This window comes from Marmota flaviventris, chromosome 11, assembly GCF_047511675.1.
Source record: "Marmota flaviventris isolate mMarFla1 chromosome 11, mMarFla1.hap1, whole genome shotgun sequence".
NCBI classification, from domain to species: Eukaryota; Metazoa; Chordata; class Mammalia; order Rodentia; family Sciuridae; genus Marmota; species Marmota flaviventris.
The window spans coordinates 6,341,603-6,362,179 of NC_092508.1; the positions used below are offsets into that span (position 1 = coordinate 6,341,603).

Genomic DNA, 20,577 nt, shown 5'->3' on the forward strand with positions numbered 1-20,577 from the left:
GCCACCCCGGAAGTAGAAATGCAACTGTTACTTACTGTGTTTCCTCCATGGCCACAGGCTTGACGTAATAATCACTCGAGTAGAGAACCACATTGGCCACTTGCTCCACTGCAGAGGGAGGATAAGAGGCAGTGATCAACGCTGGGCCCCTCATGTATGTGCATGGTGACTCCTGGCCTTCCTGGAGACACAGCAGGACTTTTCTCTCTGAGGGTCATGTTGGTCCATTTCTGGCTTTCTCAGAAAACTCTTGTGATTCCCAATTCTGTCTTCAAGTCATTTCTCTTCACCGATAACCTGCTTTATGTCAACTCCCGCCCATTAAGATGACACTAGCATCTGGTGAGGGCTTTCTTCTGCATCACAACATGGTGGAGGGTGTTGCACATTGAGGCAGAGCATGAATTGCTAGTTCAAGTTCCTCTTCCTCTTATAAAGCCACTGATGTCATCATGGGGTCCTGCCCCCATGACCTCATCTAGCCCTGATCATCTCCCAAAGGTCTCACCTCCCTGCAGTACGCATCCAGAGATGGCCATCACAAGGTGGCCACTCAAGCTGAGATAGCCACACCTCACACTTTACAGAACACTCTCAAGGGGACCTCTCCTGACAGCCTAATCCAGCCTGGGAAGATGAACAAAGAGCTGCTGCTATGGATGCCAGCCGGGCTTCAGGAGACTTAGCATGAACCCACAATTTAACCCTATGTCTTCTATCCAGAGCCCTTCCCACTATACTTGCTGCACTGATCAACAAAAAATTGTCACTGACCAAAAAGGAACACTCCTCCCTTGGCTTCCCTGAGCTTAGGCACAGTGAGGCCTGTGGGAAGGGACAGCATGGGAGGTTGGAAACAGCATCTGTCAGGGATGTCACCAAGACAAAAGACAGCCCTAGTGGGCATACGGGCTAATGAGATGACCTGTAAGGTTGCTGTCCCTCTAAAGACCCATTGCCTATGGCCCAACAAAGATAAGCAGGTAGTTCCCAAGACCCAGAGGGTTTTACTTGGACCAGAGAGTGATCCTGGTGAAACAGGATAAGGCTGAGAAATTCTCAAAGGTTTTGCCTTCTAGTTTTAAGAAGGTCCTACCTAAGACTTTAATCTTCTTCACTGTCTTCTCCGTGTTATTGGTCACTGTCACAGTCACAGGAATGGGTTCCCCATGGAAATATATCTGAAAAAGTTAGAGATAAGTCAGAAAGGAGAACTGAGTGTGGGGACATCTTTATTAGGTCATTCTAGGTTCAATTCCTTTAACTAGAACAAGCTTGGTGAACTCCCTACTTTTAAGGAAGATGATGCTTTCCTCCAGAGAAGGGTCTGGAACATGTTCTGCCCTGTCTACAGGAGGCTGAGGAGGGTAATGGGGCTCTGAGAGTCACATAAGAGGAAGCTGGAGGTCCTGAGTAGGACTGTGAGGTTCTGGGAGCAGGAAGAGTGAGGTGAAAGGAAGCCACGGGGACACTGGGTGATGAAGCTCTTCCCCCAGCAATCACGTGGAACCCAGCCCCAGTGGGCACGTGTGCACACGTACACTCACACATGTGCACATTCTGCATGGGCTCTTGCCAACACATGAGTGAAACTGCCTCATCTCCCAGAAGGATCAGAGAGAGCCTTAGCCAGCAGGGCTTCACCTTTTCCACCATGACACACCTGAGGGATGGTATCGCACACAGCCGCCCTGTGTGGCTAACTTTCCTGGGAGTAAATAATTTAGGGTGGCACACCTATGACATGACATTAGAGAGTTGAGCAGAGAAAGGCCAGTGAGAAAAAGGGCTCCCCAGTCTGTGGGGCCCAGAGAGGGCAGTGCCGCTGGTTAGCCCTGTTCTGAGGCTCAGTTATGGAAAGAGCCATTTACAGTCCCTGGCCTTCCACGACTCCTGAGGCAGAATGGCTTGCAAGGCACCCACATAGCTGGGGCCCCAGGACACTACCCTAGAGGGACGCGGGTTACCTCTTTGCTGAGGGAGACTGCAAGGTGCAATGGCTTGTCAGACATGAAGAACTGCCAGGAGGCCTCGGCCTGGGGCTGTGGCCCCATCTCAGATGGCGCGTGCTGGACTTTGCGGATGAGCAATCGCACAGAGCTCCTGTGGAGAAAAGGCCGGAGGATCCCTGGGATTAGATCAGCCACTTCAGCTCGGCCTCTCCTCTCCCCTCCCCAGAGTCCTGACAGAGGTGGGATGGGACAGGCCTGTGCCTGGGACAGCCCTGGGGACTTTCCCACTCCACAGGCTGGGTGTCAGGGCCAGAAATGTCTCTGTAGGTCTCTTTCATGCTGTCAGGCTCTGGTTAGGCGAGGCTGTGTGATGGTGTCAGGGGCCTCGTGTGGCCAGGCCCCAGAGCAGTAACAAATTGCAGCTAGTAACTGTTGTAAACACCAAGAGATGCGTACCATGAGTATGTGGGGAAATGGGAAGGGCTCAGTGAGAAGTCTGGCTAGGTATATCAAGAAAAGTGAGCCAGCTGGGTGAAATGGCACATGCTTATAATCCCAATAGCCCAGGAGGCTGAGGCAAGAGGACCACAAGTTTGAGGCTAGCTCCAGCAACTTAGTGAAATCCTGTCTCAAAAACTAAAAAGGGATAGGGATATAGCTCAGTGGTTAAGCATCCTTGGGTTCAACTCCTTAGAAAAATGAGCATGGGGGTGCTGGGGTTGTAGCTCAATGCTCGCCTACTATGTGTCAGGTGCTGGGTTTGATCCTTAGCACCACATAAAAAAATAAACAAATAAAATAAAGGTATTAGTCCATCTACAAATAAAAAAGAAATTCTTTCAAAGAAAAGAAAAATGATCTTGAGTTTTGGAGGGTGGGAGGAATAGAGGTTACTGCTTATTGGTTATAGAGCTCTGTTTGGGGTGATGGGATGAAATTTTTACTTCTGGGTATAGATGTTGGTGATGATTACACAACATTGGGAATGGAGTTAATGCTACTGAGTTGTATACTGAGAAGTGGTTAAATGACAAATGTCATATTATGTGTATTTTAACACCATAAAAAATTTGTTTAAGGAGGAAGAATGTTGGGCATAGTGGTACTGTAATCCTGGCAACTGGGAGGCTGAGGAGGATTATAAATTTAAGGCCAGCCTCAGCAACATAGTGAGGCCCTAAGCAACTTAACAAAACTCTGTCTCAAAAATAAAAAGAGCTGGAGATCTAGCATAGAGGTAATGTGCCCCTGGATTCATTCCCCAGTACCAAAATAAGTAAATAAATAAATAAATAGAAATAAAAAAGGAGAGCTGGGTACAGTGGTGCATGCCTGTAATCCCAGAGACTTGAGAGGCTAAGGCAGAAGGATCTCAAATTTGAGGCCATCTTGGGCAACTTAAGGAGATAGGTCTCAAAGTAAAAAAAATGGAAAGGGCTAGGGATATAGGTCAGGGACCCAGGTTCAATATCCAGGTGGGGGACTCTGGGGGAGAAGAAAACAAAAGAAGGATCTGAGAGCTCATAGGTGCTTCTGTGGCACTTGATGTTGTGCGCTACTGTCACTTTCTTCCCTTTGTCCCCTGAGATGACCACCCACCAATGCCCACAGGTAGATGGTAGATAGTTCCATCCTCAGCTGCCCAGAGCTGGGGAGGCGCCATCACCCCTGCCACACAGCCCCAGGGGAACAGTTCTGTCACATAGAGATAAAATGGGTGCTGTACTATGGCCACCCCCCCCACTCCTCACCTATTCCAAATAGGCTCTTACTTCTTTGAGACTTTGTCCTCTTCACCATCTGGGCTCTCTGTGGCAAATGCTTTGACCTCAAAGTCGACCCCACAGCTCTGTTGGAGACAAGAGGAGACAGGGCAGCTGCCAGCACCCTCCCTCCTAAGAGCTGGGATGCAGGGTCCCACCTCCCACAGGTACAGGTTGTGGCCATAACTGTTTGTCTTAGCCACATCCCTTTTAGTGTTGCCCTATGAAGATTCAATTTAGAGGTGTACTTATAATAAAACCCTGACATTAGCATGAGGAGTGAGTCCCCAGTGGACGGGAAGTGGGCCGCCCGATGAGGCCCTCTGGTGGTGTGGAGACTATCGCACAAGGCCTGGCAGGTCCCTGCACTCGTAGCTGTCCTTTTCCATGTGACGCTGTGTTGTGTTATGACTTCCTGATCCTTATAGCAGGGGACAGATGTAGGTGATCACAGGGGCTGGGGGTGAGATCTGTGAATGCCCTGCTGAGGTGAGAACACCCTGACCCCAGTTGGCCAGCCAGTAATGGCCCATGATGTCAACAGCTCATCAAAATTTTCTTCTTGGGGCTGGGTTGTGGCTCAGTGGTGGAGCACTTGCCTAGCATGTGTGAGGTACTGGGTTTGATCCTCAGCACCACATGAAAATAAATAAATAGAATAAACATTTTGCATCCATCTACAACTAAAATGTTTTTTTCCTTTGGCACCAGGGATTGAACCCAGGGGCACTTAACCACTGAGCCACATTCCCAGCTCTGCAACCCCTTTTTAAGAAAGGTTCTCATGAAGTTGCTGAGGCTGGCTTTGAACTTGCATTCCTCCTGCCTCAGCCCTCCCAGTCGCTGGGATTACAGGTGTGTGCCACTGTGCCCAGGTCCCTTTTCCTATACCTCAAAATTTTAAACAGAAAGTAGAAATGGAATTTGGTGTAAAACCTCATTTTTAAATACAAAAAACTTTTAAGAATTTGTGGGTCAGACAAATGCATCTGCCAGTGACCTTCAGTGCTCAGCCCCAGGTGTGATTCCTTCAGCCCCTGCTCCAACCCTCCCTCTGCACTGGGCTCCCACCCACAGCTGGCTCTGCAGGCTTCCCCAGCTGCCAGGGGAGGGGGTGGGTGTCAGCAAAGGCATTTGACACCTGCTGTGTCAAGCCTCAGACTTACAGGTCCTGCCAGGGTGCATTCAGGGCCACTGTAAACTCCAGGTTAAAAATACATACATATCACTGCAAGCCACACCAGGCATCGTGAAGCCACCCTGTCCCTGCCTCACAGCCCCACTCTGTGCTATTGCACAAACAGAGCATGCACCTCTACAGCCTCTCCCATCTACATGCTTCTTCCAGCAAAAACTCTCTCTCTCTCTCTCTCTATATATATATATATATATGAATAATAACATAATAATTATATAACTTATATATTACACGTCTTTATATTAATGATTATTAATATATCATTTAATATAATAATGTATCATATATTAATAGTATATTATTATATTATCAATATAATTAATGTTACATGTTATATGTTAATGTTATATAGCATAATAGAATATTCTATAATATATTGCATAATTTTTGTGTGTGTGTGGGTGGTGCTGGGGATTGAACCCAGGGCCTTGTGCATGCAAGGCAAGCACTCTATCAACTGATATCCCCAGCCCTATATTGCATAATATTTTAAGGTCATAACATGTAACTTATCATTCATGCAATGCATATATATATTACATCTATTTATTTCTTCATTTGACAATCTCCTACGTGTCCCAGACCTCCCTGGAGCCTGCAGGCAGATCTCCAGGCTCTGTACAATGCAGCATCTTGCCTGCAGCTCTCCCCACCCACTGACACTCTTTCATCTCATAGAACAGAGAATATAGGCAGGGCCTGATGTAGCCTGTACAGAGACCCAGAAAGGTTGCCCAAGAATCTGAATTTTAGGTCTCTCAAAAGAGCACCATAAGATCTGACTAGACTGGACTTCAGTTCTTGGTCCCCCTCTTCTTGAGTGGGCTTGTCATCCCCAATCTCAGCCATCCTCACCCCTCATTTTCCTGGGCCACGGCATATAGATGTTTCAGAAGCAAGACTTGTAACTCTTAGTATGTGATAATTCAGTCTTGCTGTGTGATGCACTGGGATTTCCCCTCCCTCCATTCTCCTCTGTTCTGTTCCATCCATTCTTTAAAACTGGATTCCATTTTGGAACCATCAACCATAAGGATCCCATATTGATAAACACTGTCCAGCGTGTCCTCCTCCACTGTGCAGGTACAGACCTGCAGTCACTGTCACATCTTAGGACACCGAGAACTCAGCATCCAGGGGTCCTTGCCCCTCCTCTGTGCCTGTAATCCCTGGTCACCCCCATCACCCCCCGGCTTTGCTTCTTTTTCTCTTCATGACACATGCCAAGCCCAGCCTCATTCTCAACGTAGTAGCCACAGTGACACTTTGGAAACCTAAGCCAGACCTGCCGTCCAGAGCCTGCCGTCCCAAGTCCCTAGATCGTCCACCAGGCCCTTTGAGGACATCTGGCCACACTTTTTTTTCCATTCTGATCTTGGCTTTCTTCCCGGCTCCAGCCCTTCTCACTTAGCACGTGGTGCCCCTCTGCCTGGGAGTGTGGCTTGCTCCTTACCTTACCAGAGGACCTGCCTAAGCCTGCTGAACAAACCTCCCATGGCATCCTCCCTCGCCTTTCACCAGCATGGGGCTCCCACAGTGCCTGTGGCCTTGATGTGCCCTGTGGGTACTGTTGTCTGTTACTCTGCATTAACAAGTGAGCCCAGGAGGGCCAGGTCTCCTGTTCACCAGGATGTCCCTGGCTAACAGTTGCTGAGGAGAGTGACAGGTTCACAGGGGTCTTATCCTGGCCTCTCTTCTTTGGAGTATGTTTGAAATTTTCCATGATAAAAAGCTACATTTAAAAGCCTATTGAAGGGACTCAGAGAGAAAAGGATGCAAAGAGAGAATGTCACATGGAGGCAAGGACTGTAGTGATGATCAGCAGCCAGGGAAGGCCAGCTAGCCACAGAGCTGGGAGGAGACAGGGAAGGGTTCCTCAACAGGCTTCAGAGGGAGCATGGCCCTGGGTACCCCTTGATTCTGGGTGTCCAGCACACAAACTTCCACTGTTTAAATATCCAAGCGCAGGTGGGCATGCACGCGTGCGCACACACACACACACACACAGTGCATTGAGGGAAGGAAGGACCCACGGCGTGTTTTGGTTAACTCACCTTCCCTGCATCTTGTGGAGCTGGCTGCAACATCACTGAGCAGGGCAAAGAGTCAGGAAACTGGAAAGAAACAAACAAAAAAATCACTTCTTTCCAAGGGGGTATTTAAGGTGTGACACAGAATCATCACATGAAGTGGGAAAAGGAAGAAGATGAGCAAGAAATAAGAGAGCCTGTTCCACCACACACCTGGCATCCAGGTTAGAGTCGATCCAGAAGCTCTGGGGCAGACACATGCGCAAGTGTGTGCTCAGGTGTAAGTGTTCGTGGAAATGGCGCAATGTTGAACACGCTTCTGCTCCCTCACTTCGTTACCACCCCCGGAATCAGAAAGCTTTCAGACCATTCCCGTGTGGTGAAACCCTGTCTGGCACCACCATTTTAGAGTTTCTATAACGTGCACTTAATGCAGCCAACCCACTTCACTGGATACCTAAATGGTCTCTACTGTTTTGTTTGGGGGTACCAGGGATTGAACTCAGGGACACTGACCACTGAGCCACATCCTGATCACTATTTTGTATTTTATTTAGAGACTAGGTCTCATTGAGTTGCTTAGTGCCTCCTTGTTGCTGAGGCTGGCTTTGAACTCCAGATCCTTCTGCCTCAGCCTCCCGAGCTGCTGGGGTTATAAGCATGCACCACTGCGCCTGGAAAATGGTGTTTACTTTTTTGCCATTATAAACAATGCTGCAATAAATATTCTTCTTTGTACATTTCAACACCATTTGAGCCAATTAATTCCATATGTTGCATTGTAAGAAAGGGAAGTATCAATCTGAAATCACTTTTTTTTTTTTGTACTAAGGATTGAACTCAGAGGCACTTGACCACTGAGCCACATCCTCAGCCCTATTTTGTATTTTATTTAGAGACAGGGTCTCTCTGAGTTGCTTAGCACCTCGCCTTTGCTAAGGCTGGCTTTGAACTCAGGATCCTCCTGTCTCAGCCTCTGAAGCCACTGGGATTACAGGTGTGTGCCATTATGCCTGGCTTAATAGAGATTTTGTAAAACAATTGTGGTTAAATAGAAGAATATAAAAGTTACCATTTTAACGATTTTAAATGAACAGTTTGGGCTGGGGTTGTGGCTCAGCAGTAGAGCACTCGCCTAGCATGTGCAAGGCCCTGGGTTCGATCCTCAGCACCACATGATAAATAAATAAAGGTATTGTTTCCAACTACAACTAAAAAAAAAAAGTAACAGTTCACTGGCATTAAACACATTCACATAACAACCACCATCCTTCTCTAGAACTTTCTCATCATCTCAACCAGAAGCTCCTTACTCACTGGACACTAATTGCCCATTTCTCCCCTCCCCTGGTCCCCCCCCTCCACCTCCAGGGCCATTCTCCTATTTTCTGTCTAAATGACTATTCCTGTTGCCTCACGTAAATGGAACCACATGATAACATGAAAGAAGCTTCCGTGTCTGGCTTCTTTCTGAGAGTGGCTCGAGGCTGTCCACACTGGAGCTTGAGGCAGGGCCATATCAGGCTGAGCCATATCACTCTGGAGGAGACTATGATCACAACAGACAAGCATCAAGGAAGAAGGTTGGCAGAAGCTTTCCCTCACAGAGCTCCCATCCACACTGCCTGCATTGCCGGGCACTGGCACCCTGAGAGGCAGGGTCACTGGTGAGATATGGGCCTCAAGAGAGGTGACAGGTTAAAGTTACATAAGCCACCAAGCTATGGGCAAGGCTAAAGATGGTTTCTTATTCCACTAGGCTCACCTGTCCTTTGGGAAACTTTCCTGCAAAGAACACCCCAGGCCAGCCCAGGGAAACTTCTGCAGATTTGTTGTTATAGCTGAATAAGCGGAGCAAAAGCATGAACTCATCTAATTGGGCAGTCAGACAAAGGAAATATCTAAAGGGCAGGTTGAAATGGTGCCTTCAAAGGCAGGAGGCTATTTTCAAGGATTTGGGAAAAAAAAAAAAAAAGACTATCAAAGACCATGCAATCTAGAATTTCTTTCAAGGGTGCAATTTACAGGCCTGAAGACACAAAGCCCTTCTTTTGTTCCCTTCCTGTTGCTCATTCCCATTATGAGGAGCCATAGATAAAGGCGGCCAGCCAGGGGTCAGGAGCACTCACCGTGAGCAGGAAGGGGTAAGTGTTGCCCCCCAGCTTCTTGAGCAGGCTCTCCTGCAGCTGCGTAGGGGCACTTGCAGCCCCCACTGGAGGGTACACCTGGACCCGAGAGAAGTACAGGTCCCTGCGGAAGGTCAGGCCTATCACATCGATGTCATCCTGGCCATAGCGGAAGGCGCAGGTCAGAGAGACAAACACTAGGAAGAAGAGACAGATAGGGATGAGCTTGGTTCATTGGACGTGCCCCCAACAGCCTGATGCCATCCTTACTGGGATAAGTGGGCAGCAGGGTGACCACACCACACCATTGGCCCCAGACTTTCATGTCTGGAAAGGAATGGATCTGAGAAAAATGTACTTCCCAGCTGGTGCACATATTTGGAGAGAATCAGTACCTTCCTGGGAGTTAAATTTCATGACCCTAAGGGGACTGTCAGAGGATTGGGAAACATCTCTCTGGCAACCCCATTATTTTGCCAGGATGGTAGATATCTGTGGACCAAGGACCTGGCACTGTCCACCTGAGCCCGCTGTCTCTCCATCCCACCCCTCGCCACTGTGCCCGCCAGCTCAGGCTACTTGGGGAACTTTAAGACAGTGCTACTTGCTTGGGCCTGGAGGTTCAGGATGCTGGACAGAGTTAAGGGTGAAGGTAAAAGGCAGAGGGAAAGTGAAAGGATGTGAGCTGCCACCAGACAGGGCTGAGGGAGGGACCGGAGGGGCCGGAGGGGCCTTTGGCCAAGCAGGAAGATGAAACCAACCTCAAAAGTCTCCAGTTAGAGCCTTCTTTGCACATCGCTCTGAAACTTATAAAGCATTCTCTAAATCACCCCTTTAGAAAATTCCATTTGATTAAAGTTGTGATCCCAGTGGACCAAAAGAATCATGTGGAAGTTCAGGAGGCATTTTTTGAAAAAGACACAAAGCCCACAGTTGTTGAGTGTAAGGCATAACAGAAGTGGCCCATCTAGGCCCTCAGAAGCTGTTGCTTAAGGATTCGTCTGTGTCAGCAATAAGGGCAACTGCCCTAGTTGCTGGCTCAGAGAATCTACTGACCACCTGCCCAGTCCACCTTCAAAGTTAGTAATCAAGCAAAATGCCCAGAGGACCTAGTTTTATGCCTGCTGTCGCCAGGCAGTGGCTTTCCTTGACATAAGGCAACCTTCTGTGGCCAAGGGCATGGGCTGGCAAGGCTCCACCTGGCAGGAAGGTAGAGATGGCAGAGCAGGACATTTTTCTGCTCCATTCTTGCCATATCCCCATCGCTGCTAATGGCCCATACCTGTCATGCTTGTGGGCACATCCCAGGTTTACAATAAGGCCTTGTGTTTGCCAGTAGCAACCACATATTTAGAATGGAACTGAGTCAGCGACTTTCTCACAGCATAAGCTGAATCTGTTCTGATTCAGTTTATGCAACAGTCATTAGTAATAAATGGCTTGCCACACACATCTCAACTACAGAAATCTCAAGGGCACCGTGACACTGTGGTTCAGAATCATTGCAAGAACGCATAAAAATAAATTTTGGGTTTTATTCCTGCCTCTAGCAGGCGTGGTTTCCCCACACAAATGCCTCTTTCCCAGAGCCAGCTGGGAGCCTTGACCTTTACAACCCAGAGGACAAGGTCTCTGCTCACCTTTCTTTCCCTTCACAAGCTCCGGATCTACCAATATCACACCATCTAGACCAAGAGAGAGAACAGCAAGGGTTAGATCAGGAGAGCAGAAGATACTTTCTTTTTTTTTTTTTTTTTGGTACTGGGGATTGAACCCAGGGTTCTCTACCACTGAGCTACATCCCAAGTCCTTTTTATTTGTTGAGGTAGGGTCTCATTAAATTGCCCAGGCTGGCCTGGACTTATAATCCTCCTGTCTCAGCCTTGTGAGTTGCTGGATTACAGGCATGACTACTGTGCCTGGATTCTTTTTCAACTTTTTATGTTGAAATAATTACAGATTCACAGAGAGATGCCCAGTATCCTTTATCCTACATCCCCCAATGGTGTTAAACCTTATATGATTACAGCACAGTAGCAGGAAGCCCACCAGGATACCAGGTGTGTACATAGATCTATGTTATGTTAACACTTGCGGAGCTTTGTCTAACCACCACAGAGTCCAAATGGAGAACTGTCCCATCACCGTAAAGACCCCCTTGGCTACCCTTGTGGTCCCACCATCCCCTACCCGTACCATCCTCAGCCCCTGGCAGCTACCTTCACTATAATTTTATCATCTTGAGAACATTGTATAAATGGAATCTACAGCATGTGGTCCTTTGGGACTGGCCTCTTCCACTCACCGAATCATCCTCAAGGCTTCTGAGTTTCAAGGGTATCAATAGCTCATTTTTTAAAAAATTCTGATTTGTTATACATGATGGCAGAATGCAATTCATTTCATATTACACATATAGAGCACAATTTTTCAAAACACTGATTGTACACAAAGTATTTTCACACCATTTGTGCCTTATACATGTACTTAGGGTAATGATGTCTAACTCATTCCACCATTATTCAATAGCTCATTCTTTTTACTGTGTACTCTGTGGCACAAATGGATCTCACTTTATTGAACCTCATTTACTGAGAGATTTTGGTTCTTTCAGTTTGGAGATTTAAAACCTGCTAGGAACAATCATGCCCTAAAAAATTTTATGTGAACCTAAGTTTTCATTTCTTTTTTTTTTTAAATATTTTTTAAGTTATAGTTGGACACAATGCCTTTATTTTATTTATTGTTATGTGGTGCTAAGGATCGAACCCAGAGCCTTGCACGTGCTAGGTGAGTGCTCTACCACTGAGCCACAATCCCAGCACCCTAAGTTTTCATTTCTGTGGGATAAATGCTTAGGAATGCAACCGTTGGGTCAGATGGGAAGTACATGTTTATTTTTTTATATTTTGCTTTCTTTTGGTACTGGAGATGGAACCCAGACGTGCTTAACCACTGAGCCACATCACCAGCCCTTTTAATTTTTTTTTCATTTAGAGAGAGGCTCCCACTAAGTTGCTTAGGGCCTTGCTAACTTGCTGAGGCTGGCTTTTGAACTCAAGACCCTCTTGCCTCAGCCTCCTGAGCTACTGGATTATAGGTGTGTACCACCGTGCTCAGCTTTATGTTTGGTTTTTAAAGAAACTATCCAACTGCTGCCAGAGAGGCTGGACTACTTTACATTCCCACCACCAACCTCTAGAAGCGATCAGGTTTCTCTGTGCCCTCATTAGCATTTGGTATTCCCCCCCCTCTTTATGGTACTGGGGATAAAACCCAAAAGCATTCTGCATTCTACCTCTGAGCTATATCCTCAGCCCTTTTTATTTTATTTTTGAGATAGGATCTCACTAAGTTGTCCAGGCTGGCCTCAAGCTTGGATCTTTCTGTCTCAGTCTCCTGAGTTGCTGGTATTTCAAGTATGGGTTGCCATCTTAGCCATTTTGATAGGCATGTAATGACATCTCAGTGTGGCTTTAATTTGTATTTCCCCCATGACTAATGATGCTGAGTTTTCAAATGCTGACTATCAATATCTTTGTTTTTTAAATGTCTATCTCCTGCTCATTTTTTAATTGGATGCTTTTTGTTTACTGTTGAGTTCTGAGCATTCCTTGTATATTGTAGAAATGAGTCCCTTCATCTCCTTGCACACTGGAAACATTGTTTCCAGTCAGCCAGTGGCACTTCCCTGATATTTTAATTATTAATTCTTTACTTAGATTATTAAAAATACAAAACAGGAAGTTATCTGATGACATAAAGGAAAACAAATTTTAAATTTTATTCCAACTTGCTGGGGTTATAGCTCAATTGGTAGAGTGCTTATCTTGCATGAACAAGGCCCTGGGTTCCAATCCCCAGCACCACACACACACACACACACACACACACACACACACACAATACCTTTCCACTTACCTACAGGCTCTACTTGACTGACATGGTCTATATAGTCTCTCTTTCCCAGGTAGATGGTCACCTGCAAGAAGAACAAGTGTACATTCTAAATGGCAAATTGACAACCATCAAATCTTTTCATTAGTCTTGAAAAGATGAGCCACTTGGCTCTGCAGCTCCTCAAGGCCTTCTTCACCACTGGCTGGGCTGTGGGCAAAAACGGGGTTTCAGGCAAGGTGTGCTCCATCCAGTCTCCTGCACCAGCTCCAAGCATTTTTCTTGCCCTTTTGGATGGTGGGAATTCTTCCCACTCCTTTCCTCACCTCCTTTTCCCCATCAAAACCAGGTCTGATATCAACCAGTTAACTTGTCAATTCATACTTTAGTAGAAAGTTATACCTATGTCAATGGGTCTCCTGCCACCTGTTTGCATGGGAAGGCTTCTATTTCTAGCTGTGGACTGAAACATCTCACTTCTGTGTTCAAAGAATTTATGGACTGTGCAGAGAGGTAGGAGCTCCAGAGGAGTCCCTGAAATCCTACTAGGAAAACTTCTGGACAGGGAAACCTAAACCCACACTCTGAGGAAGGAAGGGGTGGAGCTGGGTGGGAGAGGACAGCCGCGGTCTCTTCCCTGGTCCTGCCCATCGCATGCCCCTGACAGCCAAGGTCTTTTTGACAGATCTGTGTGAGAGCAGGGGCTGTGTTCCCTCAACAGACCTACTTCAGCCTCTGATGCACAGAGGGCTGGTGAGCGATGCCAGCGCATCAGGGAGTGAGCGCGCGTCCCCCTCCCCGAGCCTCTCCAATGCAAATTTTCACTTCCAAGAACATCTAGATCATTTTCCTTGGCATTAAGTCTTGTGCTGTACTTTTCCTCTGCAGTGTATCAGAAGTGGGTCCCTATGCCTTTGAGGTTACTAGCATGACTGATGTTGAAAGCACTATTGTTTGCAGAGAAGATTCAGTAGGAACCCCCCAGCTCCAGTGTGAAGCACTTTAAGCTCCATGAATGAGGTGAGCTCTTCTTTCACTCTTCCCACATGCTTGGTTATGGAAATCCTACCTGTGCTGCTGGCACTGGAGATAAAGACCCTCCAGGTCCCTGTCCTTCTGTTTGGGCCAAGTGCCAGTGCAGAGGTAGGGGGAGGGGAGGGGAGAGGAGGGAAGAAGAGAGTGAAGCTCTTCCTTTCAGAGGAGGCTCTACCTGCTGGGACGCTGAAGGACAGACAGCACCGCCCAGTGATAGTGATGCTGAGTGTGGCTATCTCGGCAAAATAGACCAACATTGCAAGGCCCAGAGGGGAGGTTGCTTCTGGAACTGCCAGGCCTTCCTCTGTGGTAAATGGCCACCAAATGGGGGTAATGCCAGAAAAGGCTGTTGAGATCTGAGCCTTGGGGCTGGGGCTGAGGCTCAGCGGTAGAGAGCTCACCCAGCACCTGGGAGGCCCTGGGTTTGATCCTCAGCACCACATAAAAAATAAATAAATAAATAAGTTGAATAAAGGTATTGTGTCCAACTACAACTCAAAAAAAAGATCTGAGCCTAAAGACTCTATAAAGAGTCTAGCCCAGTAGTGCATGCCTGTAATCCCAACAACTGGGAAGGCTGAGGCAAGAGGACAAGTTCAAAGCCAGCCTCAGCAACTCAGCCACACCCTGAACAACCTAGTGAGACCCTTTCTCAAAATAAACAAATAAATAAATAAAAAGGGCTGGGGATGTGACTCGGTGGTGAAGCCCTATGGGTTCAATTTCCAGTACCCACCCCCCCAAAAAAATCAGGTGTCCACCCTGAAGGTGCTCTTTGGTTTCATTCTCGCAACTCTGTGAGAATGAGCCTGTCTTACAGGGGGTGTCCTAGACCGAGATCATATTGGCAGGACAGTGAGTGATTGATCAAGGGCAGCCGGGGAGGAAGCCTGTTTGTGGCTGGGAGGAGGGAGGATTGGAGAGCACAGGGGAGGGAGCTGGGTCCCCAGCCCTTCTTGGAGTCTCTTAAAAAGAGCCAGGAAATCTTTCCCAGGGTCTCTTCAGCAGACTCCCCTCTCATCTTCATTGGTTGAAACTCAGTCACCTGACTACTCTAAACCAACAAGGAGCCAAGGAATGAGATGGTTAGAATTAGATCAGAATAATCAAGATTCATTCCCTGGGACCGCCTCTAGCCACTGCTTCACGAGGTCTGGTAGACCCTGAAGACCATTGGCAATTTTTACCCAGGAAGAAGAGGCACATGACCATAGTGTGGGCACCCAGCAGATTGCTACAGTCTCACATCATGTCACCCCACTCCTCTACCTGCTCTCGTCCCTCCCCTTCCCTTCAGTGCTTCCTTTTGAGGTCACTGCTACTTGCCCCCTGGGTCTCAATAAAATGATCCTAACATGTGCAATATTAATTTAACAATTCTCTTTTTTCCCCCTGTGGCTACCAATATAGAAAAATATATTTCTTGATCCAAAGGATTTTACGTAAGTATGAGGAGGGGAAAGTGGGAAAATGACAAGGAAAACTAGAGACGCGGTTTCTTTCCTGTCCTGCCAGAAGCTGAGATCACAGATGGACACAAACAGGGAAAGAGTTTGGCGGATCAAAATTTGAAGGGCACCCAAGTGATCACTCCTAAGAATTGAGTACTTAATGAAGGCAATGAACTGGGAGAGGAGAAGGCAGGACAAGGCTGTGGGCACAATAAGCACTGAAGAGTTTCTGTCAAGCCCAGTGTGGGTGGCAGAAATCAGATAGAAGGAGCTAGATTCACAGTGTCCAGTTCAGCAGCCAGTAGATCCAGGTGGCTTCTGGTCATCTGTGATACAGCCATTGCAATTGACCTTTGCTGCAAATGTAAGACACATGACACATTTCAACATCTTAGCAAAGAATATAAAATACATTGTTGGTAATTTTATATTGTTTATGTGTTGAAATGATAGTTCTTTGGATATATTGGGTGAAATGAAGAGTATTAAAAGTATTAAATTCAGCCGGGCGCAGTGGTACAAGCCTGTAATCCCAGTAGCCCAGGAGGCTGAGGCAGGAGAATCACGAGTTCAAAGCTAGCCTGAGCAAAATGAGGCACTAAGCAACTCAGTGAGATCCTGTTTCTAAATAAAATACAAAATAGGGCTGCAGATGTGGTTCAGTGATTGAATGCTCCTGAGCTCAATCCCTGGTACCACCCCCGCCCCTGCAAAAAAAGTATTAAATTCTTAATTTTTCTTAGGTTTTTCTTTTCCTTCCTTTTTTTTTGGTACCACAAAATTGAACCCATGGGTGCTTAACCACTGAGCCACATCCCCAGTCCTTTTTATTTTATTTTTTATTTTGACACAGGGTCACAATCCTCCTGCCTCAGCCTCCCAAGCTGCTGGGATTACAGGCATGTACCACCACACCCAGTTCCTCTTAATTTTTTAATGTGGCTACTAGAGTATTATAATTACATATATTACTTGCATTGAACATTGCTGAGTTAGGCTGCTGACCCAGAAGGAGCCCATTCAGAGGCTGGGTCGGGGCCCTCCATCAGGTCCCCATGACAGGAAGTTCATGGGAACACCTAGACCATCCAATGGATCCCTGAAGGGCATCATCTCTGCTAAGTAGGCCAGGTTATTGGTGGCTGTCAGCCACAGTGGAGAATGGTGGAATGGGAGCAAAAGGGGCCTTTTCCACATCAGTGGCTCTTAAGATCCAGCTGGGAAGTGATTCGTGGTTGTGGAACAGATGCAAATAAGGAACACTTCACATTCATCCACAGTCTGGACTCTCCCAGGCAGGTGACATGACTGATCACGGGCCATGGGAGTCACAGGTATCGACTAAACAGTGTTTGAGATGGTAAGTCATGGGTTCAAGGATGGCCAGGAAAAGCAGTGAAGTTGGGGTGATGCTGTGGAGAGTGAGATTAGAACACGGAGGTGGCAGGCCTGAAGTCCCAGTGAGGCTGGAGAGAAGCTGTGTTTCTGCACTTCACTCCTTCCTGTGAGTCCCCTCGACTGACCATCCTGGACAGAGATGGAAAATAGCCATGGAGCTTCCCCGCACCGCACAGAGTTTTGCTGTTGATCGTATCTACACTCAGAAAATCTCCATTTATTATTACTTTACAGTAATTTCCATGAAGTCACTCACTTCTGTGCCACTTACCGATTTATCCCGGGAGACCTTCTTGAAGATGACATGGGACTTACTGGTCTTAGCACTGGCTGCCATGTTGTATATTGCTGGCAACTCCTTCCACCTTGGGCTGTGCGTCAGGTGCTGGAGGGCTGGGAAAAGGTAAAACACTCCTGACCAGACACTCAGGAACATCCTGATTGAACAACCTACTCATGAGATGCTCATATCCACTGGACATTTCCTCTACCTGCTCCCACACCTAGGCCTGGCAAAATAAGGTCTTTGCTTAGTTTATATTTCATTGCAGGATGCATGTGTGTGTGTGTGTGTGTGTGTGTTTTAAGTGGGTTTTACTTTTCTTGGTAAGCCTTAAACATTTCTTGGTAGCTTACTAGGAAGTGCAGCTAGATTCCAGTGAGAAAGTTTTGCTTTTCCGATTGATCTTTGGTGTCGTTACACTTAGCCAGGTTGAATCTAAAATTCTATCATGACTGTGTCTTATAGCAAATAAATAGAAAAGGTTCTTGAAATCCACCACAGAACCACTTCATAAAAGCAGTTTTCAAGGACATATGAAAAAATCCCCAAAGTCCCACCCAGTGGTTGCTAGCAGGCAGGGCTTGCCTTCCCACAGTCTGCCACCTGTTCCAGAGGCCATCATAGTGGTCTGGAGTTCAATGCTCTCCAAGTCTCCTTCACAAGCAAAAGCCTATGGAAACCACACTGGGACAATCTAGGTAAAAATGCCCTTCCTTGCTTCTCCCTGTGCCTGCCCAGGGGTTCTGAGAAGGCTTGGGTTGTGGTGGTCACATACCTTGCGATTTATCACCAACAAGATGGGATGCCTGAAGGAGTCAGGAGAGGGTCCCTATGTCCTGGGACGATGGGCAGCCAGCCCCTGCTTGAGCCAGCTGGTGCTGTCCTACCAGATGACCCTGCAAGTCACAGGCCAGCCCCTGGCTGATGTGTGTGGGGAATTTGTAGGGGATCTGGTGAGGATGCCCAGCACCCAGGTCTCAGTGTCTAAAAGCCAAATCCCATTTAAGGAGCAGAGTGGAAATTGGATTAGGTTGAGATGGCAAACCGCAGCATCAGCAATTCTAAGCATTAGCTGAGGCCCCATCTCCTCACAGGGGGTCCTGCGGCTGCATCGCTGTCCAGCTCACATGGGGGAAGAACAGCAGCAAACTGAAAGCTACTTTTTATCCTAAACCTCTTTGGGTTCTGAAAATAGACTGCTTATCCCTTTGCTCCTCAGCATCATCAAGACAAGATTTTCAAGTGCAATGACAAATATGATTAACTCAGCAGGCATTATGTAATCGGAAAGGTCAAGGGGAAAGGTCAAGGTGAACCTGGTGTCGTGCTGGCCACACTGACTAGGGCCCTCTCCTCCAGCCGGGGTCCTGTTGATTATACCAGGGGTCCAGTTTGTCTTCCCCTGCATCTCTGCCCACATCTTCCCAGCCCAGCACCTGCAGGGGGTCCTCACTGCCGCTTTGGCTTCCAGGGACCTTAATGACTATGCCATCTGATGACATCCATTCCTACCATTCAGGCCTTCTCCACATGGAGCAAGGGGCCTTCCCAGCCCTGACCTGTCACCTGCCACTGAGGATGTCCCACTGCTCTCAGGCAAAGTTCTTAGAGCAGCCCCAGCCTCCACCTGGTCCAACAGGGTTGCCCCGCACTGCTCCAGCCCACTGCCCTTTTTTCCCAAGACAATTCTCTCTTCTCTGCACTTTTTTCTTTTCTTACCCTTCAGATTTTGACCAGGAATCACTTACTCAGGGAAGCCCTCCCGACCTCCAGGACTCGGCTAGAGGCCACAGGGAAGATGTCCCCTTCCAGGGCATGACACCTCCCCCCGCCAATAGTTACTGCCCAGATCATCCAAACTAGGATGGAGTGATTAGGTTCCAGCTCTCAAAGTCCAATCATTCACCTCTAAACATTCCTGCATTAATACAGAAGGTTTTGGGGACACCTCACATCCAAACCAAAACACATACCTATGTAGTAGACGTGACCTGGTGTCCAGGAATGAAGCAAGTATAAGCAGAGGCCTATTGTGACTTTGGAGTATTAGCATCAATCCAAACACTCTGGTGGCTTCCCATTTAAATCTAAATGCCATCTAAATCCTACATGAATTCCCCACCCCTCTCCAGCACCTCTGATCTCATTCCTCACCACTCTCTCCTCCCCCTTGTTCTAGTACACTGGCCTCTCTGCTTTTCTTTAAACCTGAAGTTTAAACCTTCAGGGCCTTTGCACTTGCAGTTTCCTCTTTCCACAGACAGGCACATGACTTACTCCCTTCATTCCTTTGTCTTTACTTGCACTTTGCCCTGTTTATTATATATCCCATTGCAAACCAACTCAATTCACCCCAAATTTCTCTTTTACTACACTTTATTATGCTACTGGATAGCATTTATTGTCATCCAACATACAAGGTGGTTTTCTGGTTTACCTGGCTTATTGTTCATTGCCCCTCCTTACTGGAATGTAAGTTCCAGGAATGCAGAGAGATTTCTGATTATTTTGTACCCATTCTGTCTCCTGCATGTAGAACAGGGACTTCAATATACTTTGAACAGCTGGGCGCAGTGGCGCACACCTGTAATCCCAGAGGCTCAGGAGGCTGAGACAGAAGGATTGTGAGTTCAAAGCCAGCTTCAGCAAAAGTGAGGTGCTAAGCAACTCAGTGAGACATTGTCTCTAAATAAAATATAATAAACAGGGCTGGGTATGTGGTTCAATGGTCAAGTACCCCTGAGTTCAATCCCCAGTAAAAAAAAAAAAAAAATTAAAATATATATATTTATATGTATATATATTTATTTATATATATTTATATATGTGTGTATGTATAAGTATATATACACACACATATAAATACATATTAAAAATAGGAAAGACAGTGGAATGAATCAGACATAACTTTCTTATGTTCATATATGAATACACAACCAGTGAAACTCCACATCATGTACAACCACAAGAATGGAAATTTATATTCCATGTAGTATAATGTCAAAATACATTCTACTGTCATGTATAACTAAAAAGAACAAGTAAAAAAAAAATTTTAAGCAAAAAAAAAAAAAAAAAAGCACACACATAAAAAGGAATAATACAAGAAAAATGCCATCTGAGAAACTCTGAATGTATTAGTCCTGCATATTGTAGGGGAGTGCCGGGGATTGAACTCAACCACTGACCCACATCCCCAGCCCTACTATGTATTTTATTTAGACACAGTTTCTTAGTCCTCGCTTTTGCTGAGGCTGGCTTTCAACTTGTGATCCCCCTGCCTCAGCCTCCTGAGCCGCTAGAATTTCAGGCACATGCCACCTAACCCAACTAGTCCTGCCTTTTTAATTAATTAATTAAGGGTTGGAGATGTGGCTCAGTGATAGAGTATCTGCCTAACATGCATGAGGCCCTGAGTTCAATCCCCAGGAACACACAAAAATA

General features: G+C 46.8%; 1 protein-coding gene across 1 annotated transcript in view; it reads right to left on the bottom strand.

Annotated features, from left to right (window-relative positions):
• Positions 1-17,187, bottom strand: part of Sag (S-antigen visual arrestin) — a 30,820-nt gene extending 13,633 nt beyond the window's left edge. The window contains exons 1-9 of the mRNA XM_071619426.1: positions 17,122-17,187; positions 12,991-13,051; positions 10,710-10,754; positions 9,073-9,266; positions 6,968-7,027; positions 3,725-3,801; positions 1,968-2,103; positions 1,097-1,181; positions 36-108 (exon numbers count right to left, since the gene is read on the bottom strand). Of these exons, the coding sequence (XP_071475527.1) occupies positions 36-108; positions 1,097-1,181; positions 1,968-2,103; positions 3,725-3,801; positions 6,968-7,027; positions 9,073-9,266; positions 10,710-10,754; positions 12,991-13,051; positions 17,122-17,187 (797 nt within the window). The remainder of the gene's footprint in view (positions 1-35; positions 109-1,096; positions 1,182-1,967; positions 2,104-3,724; positions 3,802-6,967; positions 7,028-9,072; positions 9,267-10,709; positions 10,755-12,990; positions 13,052-17,121) is intronic.
• Positions 17,188-20,577: the final 3,390 nt, after the last annotated feature.